The sequence below is a fragment of the Pelophylax lessonae genome (assembly GCF_965119305.1).
Source record: "Pelophylax lessonae genome assembly, chromosome: 5".
NCBI lineage: Eukaryota > Metazoa > Chordata > Amphibia > Anura > Ranidae > Pelophylax > Pelophylax lessonae.
The window spans coordinates 411,765,371-411,785,094 of record NC_138772.1 but is presented as its reverse complement, the minus strand read 5'-3'; the positions used below and the strand labels follow the sequence as shown (position 1 = coordinate 411,785,094).

General features: G+C 42.2%; 1 protein-coding gene across 1 annotated transcript in view; it reads right to left on the bottom strand.

Moving 5' to 3' along the window:
* Positions 1-508: 508 nt before the first annotated feature.
* The window catches only part of LOC309556037 (meprin A subunit beta-like), a gene marked incomplete at both ends in the record, with an annotated part of 52,772 nt that continues 33,556 nt past the window's right edge, over positions 509-19,724 (bottom strand). The window contains 4 exons of the mRNA XM_082258312.1: positions 509-644; positions 4,794-4,962; positions 8,817-8,999; positions 14,308-14,751. Of these exons, the coding sequence (XP_082114438.1) occupies positions 509-644; positions 4,794-4,962; positions 8,817-8,999; positions 14,308-14,751 (932 nt within the window). The remainder of the gene's footprint in view (positions 645-4,793; positions 4,963-8,816; positions 9,000-14,307; positions 14,752-19,724) is intronic.

Here is a 19,724-nt window from a genome sequence, read left to right as displayed (position 1 = left end):
GGTGTAGAAAATATCTGGGGTTTGCACAGAGTTCAGCTTTAGGCATTTAGGATTGCATATATCTGCTAGTAGTAGAATGATTGTGACTGAGAATAAGAAATTTAACATTTGTTTCTTAAACTGTTCTATGAAGAGATCCTTCTGAACCATGTGTGGAAAAACGTCAGGAGAGATTAGATAGGGCCAGTATTAAAGTGAATCTGCCATTATCAAAATACTGGATACCATTGCATTTCTATACATAACATAGTTTTGTAACTGTGCTAACACCTCTATACTTTTAGATAAGACATGGGAAGGAAGGTTTATATAGTATATTAGTGACTGGCAGAAACATGATGTAAACAGGCACTGAAGTGCTCTTATCCAATCATTTTCTGATGATAGGAGCTGCTTCCATTGGATGTTACATTCCTTGCAGAACTATAAAGCCACTAATTTTTTTTTTTTACATACGTTTTTTTTTTTCCCCTGAAATGGGTTTGCAAAAGGTGATTCTGAATTAAAATCACAGAGTAGCAGTAAAGACAAGCAAAACAGTACTAAGAAGTATATAAGTTGGTTTTGTCAATACATAGGCTCCACTGAAGAGCACGTTCTCACACCTTGTACCCCCATACCACACGTCACCAGTGGTTTTGCACCTGTAGGAGAAATAAAAAAACAGTGAATGTTGTTGACTCACAAACATAAAGATATAAAGAAAGAACATTTGAACCCGCAGTTTTACAAAGCAACAACAGAGGCTGCTGTATAAAGGCTTTCTTTATGTTGTCCATATTAAGGTTGATCCACACATTCTGCCTTATAATAAATCATCTATGCAGATGTAGCCGGGTCGCACGGCTGGTATTGTTCAAACTGTTTATTGTTATTAAAGTTCTGCAAAGACAGTGACCTTGGCCTTAAGGGAGATGTAGTACGGGAGAAATCAGGATCATAGACTGCTGGGAGAGAGAGAACCTTCTCCCAGGGAGCAATAGGACGCGTGGAGCTTGCTGGGAGTGTCTATATAAAGGGAGGCGGGACTCCATTTAGCTCTTTTGCCTCGAGGACAGCGCACTGGAAAGAAGGGGAAGAGCTGCTGCGGATCACAGGAACTTAGGCTGAGGCCTAGTGGCGAACACCGGAGTGAAGCCGGCGGTGTGAGTAGGGGAGGAGTCTCGGTGGCGCGGCCGAGCAGAAGGTTGCTGACAGGCGGACGGAGACTCTGAGAGGAGGGGGCCTGGTCAGAGAGCAGAGTGAAGCTCCCGGTTTGGGTGAGAGACATCCAGTATCCACATCTCCATTAAACACAGACCTAGGCTAAATCAGGGCAGTGCCATTAAACTACGTACTTTCATAAGACCATACTGACATTCAGCAAACCACTGGACACTGCAGATATACATATAGTGCGAGGTGGGTGAGTTAGGCCTTAAGCCCTTTATCCAGTCCCAGGCTGTTGACCTGTTGTGACGTATTAGGATTTATTACATTTGCTTCTCTGTAGATTACAACTATTGATTGCCTTGGGGAATACAGTCATCATTCTACCTTTATTGGATTACAAATACTTTCCTCGGATTGTTGGGAATTCCTTGCTGGTGAAGACAAGTGAGGCCTCACTCTCCAGGAGACTCTTGCAATTCCTCATAAAGGGGGCCCCCCGTTAGTACACAGAGTGCACTCTGATAGTTGTTCTAATATTGTTATATTGCCTTCTTTGCATCCAAGCTACCAAGTGTAGTCACTTTTATCGGTGGTCCCTCTCTAATTACACCAGATTATTAAAGTATTGTTATTGTTGCTGAACGCAATCTTCTAGCATACATACACATTCATGGGCCTGGCACAAGATTGTCTAGAAAGGCAGACCCAGACCTTTCTCCCCTCTGAAATTTCCTGGCTTGCTGGAGCACTTGGTGGCTAAGTGGCAATGACCACCATAGTGTAAACAAAGTACCTTCTTTTAATTTTTTTCAGTGGGGGACAACCAGGTGGCCCCTATCTGTAGGAGTTCCTCCTAACACCGAGCTAGGCACCACCTGTGGGAGGGGTACTGTAAGGTCACCAGGATGCTAGAAAGCTATTTTTTCTGAAGTTCTTTCTCCCAAATGTCAATCTAACCTGTAAGCTACCTGAATGGTATTTTCTACGGTATTAGACTTGGGATAATGGAATGGGGAGTCCTTAATGGACATAGCCCACCCTAACCTAAACATACTCTTCAAGCCTGGGTCATTCCATCCTCAGTCTTGTGCCCACTGGTGGAAGTCTGAGCAGTACACCTCCCTTCCTGCAGGGCTCTGATAGAGGATTCAGCTATGCAATTGTGATCAAGGTCATCATAAAAGGAGGCCATGAGTTTTTAAAAGTGTATTGACTGAGTTGAGAGCAGGGCTGCCCAGGGATAATACATACAGAGTGATTTATTTCAAGCATTTCTTTCTTTTAATTTTGATGATTATGGCTTACAGCTTGTGAAAACCCAAAATTCGGTATCTCAGATACTGTACTTCAGAAAAGTTCAATATTGTAGACTCATGGTGTCACATTCTAATCAGCTAATTTATAGTACTTTATTTATAGTAGATAAAAATGCCTTTTCCTAAATTATTTCTATTTTTAACTAATTCATTTTAGTAATATAACTGTATCCAATTGTTACACCTTTAAAGTGGTTGTAAAGGCTCAAGGTTTTCTTACCTTCATGCATTCTATACATGAAATTAAAAAACCTTCTGTATGCAGCAGTGGCCCCAGTTCCCCTAAAACTTACCTAAGCCCCATCTCAATCCAGTAATGTGCACGAGAGCCTCAGCTCTCCTGGGTCTCTACCTCCTCATTGGCTGAGACAGCAGCAGTAGTCATTGGCTCCCACTACTGTCGATCACAGCCAAAAAGTCAACGAGAAGAGAGCAGGGTTGAGCCACGCTCCATTTGTGAATGGACACATAGGGCAGTATCTCGGGTGCCTCCATAGAAAGCTGCTTGCTGTGGGGGCACTAGGCAGAAGGGAGGGGCCTGGAGCATCAGCAGGGGACCCGATAAGTGGAGACTCAGGCTGCTCTGTGCAAAACCACTGCAAAGAGCAGGTATGTATAACATGTTTGTTATTAAAAAAAAAAATGAACCTTTACTATCACTTTAAATAGATTGCACTACCAATTAACACTGCAGACTGAAGATAGCAAGATGGCAGTGTTCTTTTGCCTCTTTAAGGCGTTACTTAAAAAGAAAAAAAAACACCTCAGTTGACGCAGTGATCACATGACCATTTTGATTGATTCCTGATCAGTGGAAATCTCCAGCTGTGTGACAGCCGGGACAGACACCTAGAAGTTGCATGAAATTTTGCAGCCGACTCTTAACCACTTGCCGACCGCCGCACGACTATCTACGTCGGCGGTCAGCCCCTCACAGGCAAACTAACGTAGGGCTACGTTGCTTGCTTGTGAGGGTCTAGGGAGCGAGCGCGCGCCCCCGGAGGCGCGCTCCCGCTCCCGCGTGGTCACGGACCCCCCCGCGCGTGTGACCAGCGGACCCGATGTCCGCCGGCCACTCGGCGATCGGCGGGGGAGAGGGAGAATGTCAGGCAGCTTGTGTAAACAAACTGCCTGTCATTCTCCTCGCTGCAAAGACACTGATAAAACGGATCTGGTATGTAGATCCGTTGATCAGTGTCCTTACAGCTAGAGCCACAGCCAATCACAGTAGAAACCACGCCCCTAGGGACACACACAGCCCCTCCCTTCCAAATAAAGTTAACCCCTTCACTACCAGTGTATTTTTACAGTAACAGTGCATATGTATAGCACTGATTACTGTAGAAATGTCACTGGTAACCCCAAAAGTGTCAAAAATGTCAGTCAAGGGTCCGATCTGTCCGCCGCAATGTCGCAGTACCGCAAAAAAAATCGCAGATCGCCGCCATTACGCGTTAAAAAAAAAAAACAACAAAAATGACAAAAATCTTTCCCTTTGTTAGTAAACGCGATAACTTTTGCGCAAACCAATCAAAATACGCTTTTTGCGATTTTTTTTTACCAAACATAGGTAGCATAAAACAAATTGGCCGAAAATTTTTAAAAATTTTGATTTTTACATTTTTTTTTGGGGGAATTTCATATAAAAAAATGTGAAAAATATTGCTATTTTTGCAAAATTGACGCTCTTTTTTTGTTTATAGCGCGTGATCAAAAAATCGCACAGGTGATCAAATACCACCAAAAGAAAGCTCTGTTTGTGGGAAAAAAAGGACGTCAAATTCGTTTAGGTACAGCGTCGCACGACCGCGCAATTGTGCGTTAAATTCACGCAGTGCCGAATCGCAAAATACCCCCTGGTCGGAATGGGGGTAAAATCTTCCGGGGCTTAAGTGGTTAAAGGGAACATATATTATGAGCGATCATGTTGCCAAACGTTGTTACACAGATTGTGGGTGGGAAGGAATTAAAGTTACAGAATTGCCATTATAATGGGTGTTTAACCTCAAAAAATAGTTCTTTAAAAACATTTTAAAAAAAAATACTTTTTAAAGCTTTACAAAAGCTGGTTATCCACACAGTTCTATAGCCTGTCTGAACAAGACCTTTAAAAAATTCAGTTATTCAGCAGCTGAAGAGAGTATGTATCAGGTCCATGCTCAATTTACTTTGCAGCATTGTAAAATGAATTTATCATGTACAGAAGCTGTGACAAGCAAGTTCTTATAGTTCTTATTGTTATAACATTTACTGTCAGGTTGGAAATAACATGTCAGTAGCATCATATATGTAAATACTTAGATCTTAGTTTTTAAGATAAAATACCTGCATGTTTCCACCTGATTTTCTATAACACAGATGCCACCATTATAGCAAATGTTTTGGCTGCAGAGAAGTGGTTCCCCAGGTGACGAGAGCATTGTTAAATTTGATGCAGAGTTTAATGATGACGAAGCAGATTTTGATGGCTGTGAACGTGTGAGATTGGAGATGTCTGTGGAAAATAAACACATCAGCAAAACTTTTTAAAGTGTATTTTTCAAGAATGTATCATGCCACACAGTGTTGTCTTTGTGTTGTTTTGCCCATTACAAATGAAAAGGATATCAGAATGTACAGTATAGTTTATACATGTTAATCTTTCTAATTGCACAAGATTATATTGCAGTTTGGAACCATTCAAGGGTATATGGGCAGCATATTAAAAGGGAAGAATATCAAATGCTTTTCCAGGGTAAAGAAATGAAATAAGTGATAGATTTATCCTGTCCGATGCCCATTTTTGCACCACTGGTCTTGCTGTTCCAGATGTGTGAACCACAGCATCAAGTTGGGGAGCAGACATCCCACATACCTGGAAAAGACAATTCTCTGCAAGAGAGCAAATAGTAGAGGAATAGTCACTACGACAGATGAGAATTTTTTTTTGCAAGTGGTGCTTTGTCATTATGGCATGTTTTTTTAGGCATCATCCAGGGTAAGCATCTGCCCTACGGCACACAGATAGCATAGTCTAGTAGTATAGTCGGAGTAATACCCAGGGAAGTGGAGACCAAGGAAATACACTGCTCAAAAAAAATCAAAGGAACACTTTTTAAATCAGAGTATAGCATCAAGTCAATTAAACTCCTGGGATATTGATCTGGCCAGTTAAGTAGCAGAGGGGGTTGGTAATCAGAGAGGCAACAATGAGACAACCTCCAAAACAGGAATAGTTTTACAGGTGGAGGCCATTTACTTTTTTTCCCTACTCCTCTTTTCTGACTGTTTTTCGCTAGTTTTGCATTTGACTAGGGTCAGCGTCACTACTGGTAGCATGACACGATGCCTGGACCCTATAGAGGTTGCACTTACAGTCCAACTCCTCCAGGATGGCACATCAATATGTGCCATTGCCAGAAGGTTTGTGGTGTCTCTCAGCACAGTCTTAAGAGCATGGAGGGGATTCCAGAAGACAGGCAGTTACTCTAGGAGGAGAACTGGACAGGGCTGTAGAAGGTCCTTAACCTATCAGCAGGACCAGGATCTGCTCCTTTGTGCAAGGAGGAACAGGATGAGCACTGCCAGTGCCCTACAAATTGAACTCCAGCAGGCCACTGGTGTGAATGTCTATGACCAAACAATCAGAAACAGACTTCATGAGGGTGGTCTGAGGGCCCAACATCCTCTAGTGGGCCCTGTGCTCACTGACCAGCACCATGGAGCTTGACTGGCATTTGCCATTGAACACCAGAATCAGCAGGTTCACCACTGGCGCCCTGTGCTTTTCACAGATGAGAGCAGGTTCACCCTGAGCACATGTGACATACATGAAAGGGATCCACTGAGGAACGCACGGACCTCTACAGGGAAGACAATGGCACCCTGACTGCCATTAGGTATTGGGATGAAATCCTTGAACCCACTGTCAGACCCTAAGCTGGTGCAGTGGGTCCTGGGTTCCTTCTGGTGCACGACAATGCCCGGCCTTATGTGGCCAGAGTATGCAGCCAGTTAATGGAGGATGAAAAAATTGATACCTAAGAATGGTCCCTATGCTCGCCTGACCTAAATCCAATAGAACACCTCTGGGACATTATGTTTCGGTCCACCTAACACTGCCAGGTTGCACCTCAGACTGCTCAAGAGCTCAGTGATGCCCTAGTCCAGATCTGGGAGAAAATACCCCAGGACACATCTGTCGTCTTATTAGGAGCATGTTCTGATGTTGCCAGGCATACATACAAGCACGTGGAGGGCCATACAAATTACTGAGTACCATTTTGAGTTGCTGCAATGGAATTTCAGCAAATTGGACTAGTCTGCTGCATCATTTTTTCACTTTGATTTTCAGGGTGTCTTTGAATTCAGCCCTCTGTAGGTTGATCATTTTAATTTCCATCAAATGATGTGCCATTCTTTCATTCTTAACACGTTACCCAGTCCATATCAGTATAGATCCTAACACATTACCCAGTTCATATCAGTATGTCCAGCATGAGATTTTTCCCCATTGAGAACTGATGTTTTTTCAAAGTTTCCCTTTAATTTTTTTTTAGATGTGTATATACTATTGCATTAACATGTGACATGTCAGAAAATCATGATAATAGAAATACTGAAAGCTCAAAGTTGAAGTGTCTAAACTAAGGAAGAAAAAATTATATTTTACAGCTTACCATTCTATAGATGTTGGTGGTGGCTGCATTCCTTTTATTCTTTTCACATGATAATCCTGCATTAATACACTTCCTGACCTGGGGTGAAGACCCTCACTTACTGTACTGTATCTATGGAGGAGTAGCATTGTCACCCTCGGCTACATGCATCTGATTTGGACTACAGTACACCCCCAACCCCTACACATAAGTCTCCCTATATTTTAGGAAGGAGGGTGTTCTGTAGTTTAAGGAGGTGAATTTGGCATGGCTGATAACCCTTGAGATTTTAATGCACAGGAAGTTACAAACTCACAGGATCAACCGCTATATTTGTGTCAAACATGCAAAAAATAACAAAATGCTCCCAATGGTATATTTAACGGACTTTAATGAAAATAAATTGTTAACAGACATGATTTCTACTGCAGAAGAGACATACCATGTCCCTTCTGCATCAAAGTTGCTTACCTGCCTGTCTGCAATTTACACTGAATGCAGTTTAGTCTACAATTTCGGCAATGCCGAGATCACTAAACTCCCATAAATGTGTGGAAGTGACGTCACATTTAAAATGGCCAGGGATCATTACTCGAAAACCACCAGGCTGAAGATGTCAACAGCAGGTGGGGAGTTTCAGGACATTGCAGTGTTGGAGGGATGGGGAGTATAGCTCCTCTTTAAATAGAGAAAAAAGGAAAATGCACTTCATTGTAACCTTGTGTAGTGAACCCCCGGAACCTCCTAGGGCCTAGTGGTGAACCTCAGAGGCAGAGAGGGCCTACATACCTCCTGTGGGTGTGGATTGTCAGGCATGGTGGGTAGTGATGCAGGTAAAAGAAACGATGGGCGCCAGTCACTTTTATGCTGAAGTAACCAAATAGTTTATTTCTTCTCAACAGGACAAGAATAAACTGGGGGTGAGAGGGGTAGGGCTCAGGACACCCTTAGCGAACAGTCAATATGGCAGACTCTGATTAAAAAAAGACAGGTACTTAGACAGCGGTACAGGATAACAGACCTTGAGATTCATTCAGTATCCATAAAGCTTCAGATTGATCTGGGAGGCAACTCCTCTCCAGCAGACTCAATCTCTTTTGTGGTCTGTACGGGCTGGACAGCTGTCTTCCATATGAAACAGGCAGGTTACTCACACAGGTTACTGGAGGTCTGTGGATGTTCTTTTCCATGTGGGTCGCTGGCTCTCCTCAGCAGAATCCCAGGCATGTGACTAGGCCCCAGGCCTCAGGCCTAGCCAGCAGCAGCACAATAGCACACAGCCTCCCCGAAGGGGGTCCGGTTGGGAAGAGAACGATTATTGGACCTCCCCTCAGTTAAATAAGGTCTCCCAGAATGCCACAGCCATACTGTAATTGGCTGAGAGAGACATGGACATTAACAGTTTAACTGTAATTCCCACTCTAGTGTCAGAGGCAACAGTGCCACCTACTGACGGAAGGGAGAAACGCAATCAAACCTAGATTAAGAGGAAGTCCAATTTACCACAGTATAAAAATAGCCAAGCTAGTTACTGCCCAGCAAACTAAATTTGAATAGCAACCCTGCATTAAGACAAGGGTGCTACACTTGGAAACCTGCGTTTTGGTGTTTAATGAGTGGCAAGAACAAGTACTGATATCAGAACTTTTTCTACCATAGACACTTCACAGAACAAGCATATTATATCAATATTAGAGCAAGATTCTCCTACCTTCTACGGATATGAGAATAAAAGCATCTCCGCCTTTCAGGAAATTATTTCTGTTCAGCCATTCTTTAGATGTGAAATGGATAACTCCAGTGCCTCCAGTCATTTTGTATTGGGTTCCATTAGAGAACTTTTTATTCCATCCAACAAGTGCAGGGTTATTCCACAAATAGTATGTGCCATTATCTAAAAGTTGAAATATACATGTTTAGGTTTTTAAACAAATTGAAAATGAAAAAAATGAAGCGATATTAAACCAAGAATAAAAAAAAGTGATACAGTAAAACCTTGGATTGAGAGAAACTTGGTTTAAGAGCATTTTGCAAGACAAGCAACATTTCTTTATAAATTATGACTTAGTAAACAAGCGATGTCTTGATATACAAGTATCATCATGTCACAACTGGGTATAAAAGAGAAGAGAGGTCCCTCTAAGTGTAACAATATGGTTACATTTAATGAAGGTACTACATTTAACGCACATGGTTGATGATTAAAACATGCACATCTAAGTATGCAGGCATCCGGGGTAAAGCTGTCCGCATAGACTATCCTCCGCACTTCCATCTATGTCATCCCTTTCACACTGCGCTCCACGAGCACTTCAAGCCTTGCTTTCAGATCGCTCTACTGTAGGGTGGTCTTTGTAGTCACGACTGTCAGCCAGCAGTGAGGAGGATGGTCCACGTGGACAGCTTTATCCCGGATACCTGCATACTTAGATGTGCCTCTTTTAATCATAAACCATCTGAGTTGCTAAATGTTGTACCTTCATTAAATGTAACCATATTGTTACACTTAGAGGCGCCTCTCTTCTCTTTTATACTCTGTAGTTCCTGTTGGATTTTGCTTCCAATCCCCTTGTGGAGGCTGCCATTTTTGGATGGACATTTTATGATTACACAACCTGTCACATTGCTATAATCTTTTTATATGGACTATAAACTGAAGGACTTACGAATAAATGGTTGTTGAAAGAATCATTCTAGTTTCCATTATTTCTCTTGGGAAAATTTGCTTTGATATAAGAGTGCTTTGGATTACAAGCATGTTCCCCAGAACCAATTATGCTCGCAGGCCAAGGTTTTACTGTATATTGCAGCTTAAATTAAAGGAGTTGTAAAGGCAGGAAGTTTTTGTTATCTTAATGCATTCTATGCATTAAGATAAAATGCCTTCTGTGTGTAGCAGCCTCCCCAGCAACCCCTAATACTTATCTGAGCCCCCTCCTCTGTCCAGCGATGTCCACAAGTCCCTCGGCTGTCTGAGAATCTCCCTCCTGATTGGCTGAGATATAGCCGCAGCGCAATTGGCTCCCGTGGCTTTCAAAGTCAGGGAGACAATCAGGAGAGAGAGGGGGCGAGGCCGAATGGCAGCTCCATGTCTGAATGGACACACAGAGCTGCAGCTCGGTTCGGGTGCCCCCATAGCAAGCTGCTTGCTGTGGTGGCACTTGATAGGGGGAGGGGCCAGGAGCAGCAACGAGGGAGCCGAAAAGAGGATGATCCAGGCTGCTCTGTGCAAAACCAATTGCACAGAGGAGGTAAGTATAACATGTTTGTTTTTTTTTTTTGTTTTTTTTAAAACAACACTTTACAATCACTTTAAGAAAATAAAGTCCTGCTAGATCACGTCAGGTTGGCCCCTTTTGCAGGTATAGCTATGCTCTGCTCTGCACATGCTCACTTGCTCTCTATTTAAGGCACTGTGCTGAATTTGTAGAGGCCAGTTGGCGGACAGCCTAAATATTTACTGCTGTTCAGGGGTTCTGGGTTTCAGCAAAAAGGCAGCCACCAGCAAGAAGAAACAGGAACAATGCTGGAGGCATTTTACAGCACATATTCATTTTGATGGTATAATTATTAATGTGGAATGTATGTTCCTTGCTAAAGAACATTATTTTTACCAGGTTGTTATGAGTAAACTTATATTTTAAGTACTGGGAGACATAAGGGTTTACTTTACTAAAACTGGAGAGTGCAAAATCTGGTGTACTTGTGCATGGTAACCAATCAAATTCTAACTTCAGCTTGCTCAATTCTGGTGAGCCTGTGCATGGTAGCCAATCAACTTCTAACTTCAGCTTGTTCAATTAAAGAAGAATAGCCAAAGCTCTTTTGGCTATATTTCTCCTATGGGTCCCAGGAGTGCAGTTCGTTCTGCACTCCTGTGACTCGTTTTCAGCTGATAGCGGGTTGAAGCATGCTTTCTGCTGACATCACAGAGCCGGTCCAGACTCTGAAAAGATCCCAACCATATAGTCGGGATACATCCAGATGCCTGGGCTGGCACCTGGCTCAGCCTCTCAGCGATCCGCCGAGAGTCTGAGACAGCCTCTCCTGCCCCTCCACCGCCAGCACTCCAGTGAGCGCTGGAGGGGAGAGCAAAGAGCCAGAGACTGACAGCTGAAGCTCTCTGCTCAGAGCGAAGGGGGAAAACTAAACGATCATGGTGTTTGATCACTCACTTCTCACTGCAGAGCTGACTGGGGACAGATGCAGCATCGGATTGATGCTGCATCCACCTAGGTAAGTATAGTGTTTTTGTTTTTTCTCCCATAGGCCATACTTCTCTTTTAAGCTTTGACAAAAACCATGGAAGCTGATTGGTTTCTATGCAGTACGGCACTAGATTTTGCAGGTTTAGTAAATCAACCCCATAGTGCACTTCTGCTATAGAAAAATACATCCTCATGTCATCTCTTTTGTGACAACTTAAATGGATTTTAGTCCTCCAGCCTTTAAATCACTTTTTTTTTTTTTTTATAGAAGACAGCATTACATTCTCTATTTTGCCATATTCAGAAGAAGGATGATGTAGACTGGCCCAAATTTGCTAAACAGCCTTTTCCATATAGCGCAGTATAAACAGACAACAAACTTCCGCCCATGGTTTTGGGGGCCTGTGAAGATTTCATCGATGTGTGGCTTTTCCTCTGAATTATACTGAGCTATGTGTGGAGGAGTGAAAGACTCCAAGCCAACACCTGATTCCAGCATATCAGAGAAGCATTTAAAAAGGTGCACTTTCTTTGACTCTACAAACATTTTCCCTAGGCTAGTCATTTGCTTTGGAATGCAGTATGTAGTAAACTGGATTTATAATACAGACTCACAAAAGACTAAAGCCCAGATAGCAGTTTGTTTCCTTTCTGTGATAGTTTTTGGTGATATGAAACTAAGTTAAGGTGACCGGACATCCCTGGACTGAGGACACTGTCCCTGGACAAAGTCTTTCCCCGGATTGGATTTGAACAGGGGCTCGGGCAATTTAAAAGACAGTCAGTGAAGAATTAAAAAAATAAATAAATTCTGAAATACACCCTGCCTGCTCCGACACTTCTACTAGCTTAAGGGGGTGCATTTTTCCATTATCTTTGCCCCTTTCTGATGATCATGTGCTGGTCAGAGCGGAGAGACTATTTCTTCAGTTTCAGGCGCATTCCCATTTCGCTTTTGCTCTCATGTTCTTCTGCCTTAGCTTAAGTCCCCAGCCAGACGCCTGCCTATCTCTTTGCCTTCCCCAGCGAAGTGATCTTCCTCCGCTCAGCTCCGCTCCCCACCCAATAGTAGCCGGGGGCCTGGAGAGCGCGACTTGAGAGGCTGTGAGGCGGGTGGTGATGGCGGGGACAAGCAGAGAGAGGCAGCTGAGCTCAGCTGATAGTGTCCAGCAGCAGGGACAGAGGGAAAGCAGATCTGTTAATGGGACTGCCAGTGCCTTCAAGGCTTCAACACAGGTGTGCTTTGGGGGTGACTTTGAATAGACTACATTGCACTGTGTCTGTCTCTTGAGCATCATGGATGGTAATCATAACTCACAGGCAGGGGGTGCTCTATCATGGCTCTGTCACAGTGTGTCACATAACATGGCTGCTGTGTGCGGATTATTGGTCAAAAGTTTACAAAATCAGCACCCAGAAGACATGTCATGTGAGAGTGACAGCCAGAGCCATGATAGAGCGCCTGCTGCCGATAAGTTATCATAATGCTGATGATCTTAACCAGTTGCCGTTTCAGATGTACTGCTAAAGGGCGGTCGCACTGCACAGAATCATGTATATACAAGTGATCCTGCACTTCTGGGATCTGCCGGTACCGGTCGATCATTCTGTACACAGGCAGAATGGCAGTCTATGTAAACAAGGCAGATCGCCGTTCTGTCAGTATGGAAGATGTTAATCCTGTGTTCCTGCAAAGCATGGACTTGGATCTAGGCCTTCCCCTAGTAAAAGCACCTCCCCCACAGTGAAAGAAAACACACGTTAGGCACACATTTAAGCCTTTGTTAATCCCTTCCCAGCCAGTGTCATTAGTACAGTAACAGTGTATATTTTTAGCACTGATTACTGTATTAGTGTCACTGGTTCCCACAAAGAATCAAAAGTGTCACTGAGTGTCCAATTTGTCCACCACAATTTATTTCAGTCCCGCTAAAAATTGCCTCCATTACTATTAAAAATATATATCTAAATGTCACTGGATTTCATTTGAAAAATCTGGTCACCTTAAACTAAATTCTACTAAAAGGAAGTCTGGTTTATAGCTAGAGCAAATGCAGTACACTCTTACCTAAAACAACCTATCTGATTACATTTTTTTTTTTTTTTCAGAACAAGGTAGAAACCTATTCATCACAGCGAATTAAAGTCGAATTCCAGCTTACACTTAACTAGCCTAATCTACTGTAATTTGGAATTCCTCTTAAAGTATTATGGCCAGCAGTGCTATATTTCCTTTGCTCCAGTACTTACAAATCTGACCTAAAATATAAAATTTTGCTAAAAGAGGTACCATGACATAGAATAATTACATTTCTGATTACCTAACCAGATGCAAATTATAAGCAATCTGAAAATGTCCCTCTTGGAACGACAATTTGGCTATTCATTAGTTATAAAGTTATGGAGGCAGAATAACTAAACCCAAGAACAAACATTTAATATGGCAGATTACCAGTCCTTAGATGTGGTAGCTACATTCGTTTTAATTTTTCAGTCTAAAACATTGTCAATAAGTACAGAAAATACCTGTAGATCTTGCCAGAAATGCAGTGTTGTTGTCACTTCCTGTGAACTAAACTAAAATCAAAACCATGAAAATGCAGGAAGGAACACATATTTTAAGTCCGCCCTGGAAAGTAACCAAGGCTCCCTATGTACATACAGTGGACTGGGGTGAGCGTAGCTACCCAGGACCAAGAAGAGTGTTATTCACAAGGTTACCAGGTCAAAATAATGGAAAAAGCCTGAAAACAGCAAATGCAATCACAACGGCTTAGGACAGGTAAGTTGTAATATATGAAATCTTTGTTTTGGGGTTAGGCTACGTTTAGGTTAGGGCAGCTGTTGCCATATCCAGAGGAACCAGCAAGATATGGAAAACTGAAACAAAAACATATTTCTCAGTCTGTAAACTACTGAGACATACTCAATGGCGCAAAATCTATTTTGCTTGGTTTTTACCCTGCTCTACTTCTTTCTGCGTCATAAACTTACATATTGTTTGATCAGTTGTAATGCTCTTCATGTTTGTCACTCGCTGCTTAGCATTTGCGTTCTGGTCCAGGAACTCTACTGTCACTTGTCTCCAAAGACAGGGCCATTGAAGAGTTTTATCATTGGCTCCTGATATCAGAAACAGATATGTCGCAATGTTAAAAGGTGAGTCTTGAGAAGCGTAGCCATATAATCCAATCTGAAAGGCATAGCCATCTTTAGAGTAGAAGGGTGGACTGTAAATAAATGTATTATTTATTTGCTGTGCAAAGTTTCTGATATGCCAAGTATTTTGTGGACATTCTGTTTCAGATAAGTTGATGTCATCAATAGAGAAACCACCACTGGAATTTCCACTTCCCTTGATTCCTTGAAATACAAATCTGAACTTATTTGTCGCACGTAATGAAGTATAGCGGAGCCTCCAGTAATTAGCAGGATTACCTGCAAATTGCAATAAACAATGTTCATTATCAATATTATCAAACAAGTACTGTCCAATTGTAACAACCAAGTCAATACAAGAATATGACACATTTAAGAGCACCAATGTTTCTCCACATGATATATCCACAGTTGTCTAATCTTGGCTGGAGATGCTATTCTCATCCAAGCTCTCTTTTACATATCTTTTGGAGTTGCCTAAAAATTCGCCTATTCTGGGTAAAAGCTTGTGCACCAACTAACCTCAGTTGATTTAGGTCACCATCTTGCCAAAGTTAACCAAATTAGAAAAATGGAACACCTGACAGTCTCTCTCTCTATCACCGAGAGGAAAAGTTTAGGGCTTTCACGGATGGCTTTATTTTTACTATCAGGATATGCTGGCCTATTCTAGCTCAGTTTAAGTAGTGATCTGTGCCATAACTTTTTAATGAGGAGATTCACAGCATATGTAGTCCACCTCCCACACCAACTTCCCCTCTATAGTGATGGGGAGGTCTACAGGACCAGATTTCACGCCCCCCCTCTCATTCTACTTTTCCTTTTCACTTTCCCTTTTCTATATGGCCACTATTCCCAAATACCAGAGCTTCATATCTTAGCCTGTACAATCCTACCCCTTTAAATTTGTAAATGGAATTGAATGGCACTTGTGCAAGATGCCAAGGTCATGTGCCAATGCAACATAGCACGCTAAACAGCTTTTCGCCAATTAAAAAAAAAAAACGTTTGTAATCAAAGTTGTTAACTATGCATAGGAATCTGTAAATATGCGCTCCGAGAAATTTAAAGCGCAGTTTCATTCTGTCTGGCATATTTGCAATGCACATTATTTTCCTTTTATCATCCCTCTCCTCTAGAAAGTAACTCAGTACTCCTGTACAACAATCTGCAGGCCTTACTCTGACTGGAAGTAGCAGACCTTGCTATTACATAAATTAGTATATTTATTTCCCTACTGACACATTGCATAATTATTTTGCTGCATAATCGGGTCATCTACCCAATAAAATACAGTGCATCCGGAAAGTATTCACGGCGCTTCACTTTTTCCATATTTTGTTAGGTTGCAGCCTTATTCCAAAATGGATTAAATTCATTATTTTCCTCAGAGACAATTGAGTACTGTCCGTGATACTTTTTTTATTTGCACGAACATACAATTTTTCAGGACAAGCTTTCGGGGTATGTCCCCTTCATCAAAATCCAAGCAGTACTGATTCACAAAATGTTTAGCAGAATGGTAAAAAAACACACAATCTCTAAGGCCCCGTTCACACTGGGGCGACGCCACTTTGCAGGGCGACCTCATAGGTCGCGGCGTGCTGCTCGCCCCGCGACCTAGGAGCGGCCGGCACGGACTTCATAACATTGAAGTCTATGCAGGTCGCCCCAAAGAAGCTCCGGACCCTTTTTCTAAGTCGGAGCAACTTGTGTCGCTCCTATTAGAACGGGTCCGCAGCTTCTCTATGGAAGGCGACCTATGGCGACCTGTCAGGCGACCAGGTCGCCTGACAGGTCGCCCCAGTGTGAACGGGGGCTAAACCAAAGGAAAAAAAACAAACAAACATAAACAAATTTAACTGGCAATGGTAATAACTAGCATAGTTAGTGAGATAAGACAGAGGGAGAGCTGAAGACAGGGGGGAAGGTGGGGGGGGATAATCACAGAGGGGGTCGTAAAACTGTGGGATAATGAGTAAGGAATCCCATATCTAAATTTAAGCCTTTATTTTTTGTGTCAAAAAGAAGTATCATTCTTAATTCAAAACTTTTCCTTTCCTTTTGAATTAAGAATGATACCTCTTTTTGACACAAAAAATAACGGCTTAAATTTAGATATGGGATTCCTTACTCATTATCCCACAGTTTTACGACCCGCTCTGTGATTACCCCCCCCCCCCCCCCACCTTCCCCCCTGTCTTCAGCTCTCCCTCTGTCTTATCTCACTAACTATGCTAGTTTTATTACCATTGCCAGTTAAATTTGTTTATGTTTGTTTGGTTTTCTCTTTTTTTCCTTTGGCTTAGAGATTGTGTGTTTTTTTAACATTCTGCTAAACATTTTGTGAATCAGTACTGCTTGGATCTTGATGAAGGGGACATACCCCGAAAGCTTGTCCTGAAAAATTGTATGTTAGTGCAAATAAAAAAAGTATCACGGACAGTACTCAATTGTCTCTGTCGCAAGTGCACTAATACGGCTACAATGACCTCAAGCATTATTTTCCTCAAAATTCTACAAACAATACCTCATAATGACATGAAAGAAATTTGTTTGAAATCTTTGCAAATGTTTTAAAAATAAAAAAAATCACATGTACATAAATATTCACAGCCTTTGCCATGACATTCAAACTTGAGCTCAGGTGCATCCTTTTTCCACTGATCATCCTTGAGATGTTTGTACAACTTGATTGTGGTAAATTCAGTTGATTAGACATGATTTGGAAAGGCACACATCTGTCTATAAAAGGTCCCACAGTTAACCCTGCATGTCAGAGCCTAAACCAAGCCATGAAGTCCAAGAAATGGCCTGTAGACTTCCCGGACAGGATTGTATCAAGGCACAGATCTAGGGAAGAGTACAGAAAGATTTCTGCAGCATTGAAGGTCCTAATGAGTACAGTGGCTTCCACCATTCATAAATTGAAGAAGTTTGGAACCACCAGGACTCTTCCTAGACTAGGCTGCCCAGCCAAACTGAGTGATCGAGGAAGAAGAGCCTTAGCAAGGGAGGGGACCAAGAACCCATTGGTCACTCTGACAAAGCTCCAGCGTTTCTCTGTGGAGAGAGGAGAAACTTCCAGAAGAACAACCATCTCTGCAGCACTCCACCAATCAGGCCTGTATGATAGAGTGGCCAGATGGAAGCTGCTCCTCAGTAAAAGGCACATGACAACCTGCCTGGAGTTTGCCAAATTGCATCTGAAGGACTCTTAGACCATGAGAAACGAAATTCTCTGGTCTGATAAAACAAAGATTGAACTCTTTGGCCTGAATGGCAAGCGTCATGTCTGGGGGAAACCAGGCCCCGCTCATCACCTGGCCAATACCATCCCTACAGTGAAGCATGGTGGTGGCAGCATCATGCTGTTGGGATGGTTTTCAGTGGCAGTAACTGGGAGACTAGTCAGGATCAAGGGAAAGGTGAATGCAGCAATGTGCAGAGACGTCCTTGATGAAAACTTGCTTCTGAGCACTCTGGACCTCAGACTGGGTCTAAGGTTTATCTTCCAACAGGACAATGACCCTAAGCACACAGCCAAGATAACAAAGAAGTGGCTACGGGGCAACTTTGTGAATGTCCTTGAGTGGCCAAGCCAGAGCCCAGACTTGAACCCGATTGAACATCTCTGAAGAGATCTAAAAATGGCTGTACACCAATGCTCCCCATCCAACCTGATGGAACTTGAGAGGTCCTGCAAAGAAGAATGAGAGAAACTGCCCAAAAATAGCTGTGCCAAGCTTGTAGCATCATACTCAAAAAGACTTGAGGCTGTAATTGGTGCCAAAGGTGCTTCAACAAAGTATTGAGCAAAGGCTGTGAATACTTATGTACTTGGGATTTTTTATTTTATTATCTTTAATAAATTTGCAAAGATTTCAAACAAACTTCTTTCATATTGTCCTTTCATAATTTTTTTTAATTCCCAAGCACAACCCCTCCCTGCATGTCATAGCCCTCAACTCTTCTAGGAAAACCTAATTACTCTCTGTGTTGGCCAGTAACAGTGCTCCTTCCCTCCCCTACATAGCCTTTGATGTAGCTGTTTGGGGCAAGGGGAGCAAAGAGAAATATGATAGAGCTTAACTTGAGAGACAGCTCTCAGTCTGCTAGGGCTGCTGACATCCAAGATGGCAGTGCTTAACAGCTTTCTCAGAGCGTTTGGATGTCTACACAATGTAGGCTTTTACAGGTAAATGGTATACAATAATGTGCTAGTATGCATTACATACTAGCACATTATCACAGGCTTACCTAAAAACGCCAGTGGAAGCAGTGCCACTATACTACTGCAAAGCGCTATTGACCCCTTCTTACTGGTGAGTAGGGATGATCGAACTTTTGAAAAGTTTGGTTCGGCCAGAACACCCGAACTTCCCGAAAGTTCGGGTTCGGATTCCAGAACCCCATTGAAATCAATGGGACCCGAACTTCAGTAATCAAAAAACACCATTTTGAAGCCCTAAAACCCAATAAATGTCCCTAAAAAGTACGTAGGGTTCTGGGTCATGCCCCAGGGACTATTAATCACACAAAAAAAAGTTCTTAAAAATGGTCGTTTTTGATAGAGAGCCAATTATTGAAAAAATTATTGAAAAAAAAAAAAGGAGATTTCTTTGGATTTAGTGTCTGGGTGGTCTAAAAAGTGTACCTGTGAAGTTTCAGCTCTGTAGCATGTCCAGAACCAGAAAAAAAAAAAGATAATTTTTCTTAGAATTTTTGGTAGCGCAGGGATGGGGTTCCGCTCCTTTCACACCTGGGCGTTTTTGTTTTAGGCGTTTATTGGGCATTTTTTTGGGCGTCTTTGGAGGCAGGCATGACATCTGAACTTCTGTATAGGGGTATATATACACACACACTATATATATATATATATATATATATATATATATATATATATATATATATATACACACACACACACACACACATACATACACATACACACACACATATAGTAAAATAATTTCAGTAGCGCAGGGATGGGGTTCCGCTCCTTTCACACCTATATGTGTATATATATATATATATATATATATATATATATATATATATATATATGTGTGTGTGTGTGTGTATATATATATATATATATATATACCCCTATATACAGAAGTTCAGATGTCATGCCTGCCTCCAAAAACGTCCACAAAAAAGCACAATAAGCGCCTGAAACAAAAACGCCCAGGTGTGAAAGGAGCAGAACCCCATCCCTGCTCTACTAAAAATTCTAAGAAAAATTATCT